The sequence below is a fragment of the Trachymyrmex septentrionalis genome, unplaced genomic scaffold (genome assembly GCF_001594115.1).
Source record: "Trachymyrmex septentrionalis isolate Tsep2-gDNA-1 unplaced genomic scaffold, Tsep1.0 scaffold86, whole genome shotgun sequence".
NCBI classification, from domain to species: domain Eukaryota; kingdom Metazoa; phylum Arthropoda; class Insecta; order Hymenoptera; family Formicidae; genus Trachymyrmex; species Trachymyrmex septentrionalis.
In genome coordinates, this window is record NW_017306049.1 from 1,092,327 (window position 1) to 1,092,551 (window position 225).

At 29.3% G+C, this 225-nt stretch overlaps 1 protein-coding gene across 1 annotated transcript in view; it reads right to left on the reverse strand.

The window, feature by feature from the left end:
- Positions 1-225, reverse strand: part of LOC108755198 (nuclear pore complex protein Nup98-Nup96) — a 45,363-nt gene that overhangs the window by 6,914 nt on the left and 38,224 nt on the right. Inside the window, 1 exon segment of the mRNA XM_018498082.1 lies at positions 1-123. Within this exon segment, the coding sequence (XP_018353584.1) occupies positions 1-123 (123 nt within the window).

Genomic DNA, 225 nt, shown 5'->3' on the forward strand with positions numbered 1-225 from the left:
CTAGTTTATCGAGCGATGGAATGGTATAATAGCCTGCTCGTCGTAATGTAACTTTAGCTATGTTCATAGACCAGTTTGATTGTAACATCGAAAATGAATTTTCATCCGTTTCCTGGCCGGATTCTTGGAAAATTATAGAACAAAAATTTAAAAAATATGTAAAAAAATTTCTCATGTCTTTGAAAAAAATTTGTTTAGTTACTTTGGAAATTAGCTATATATATA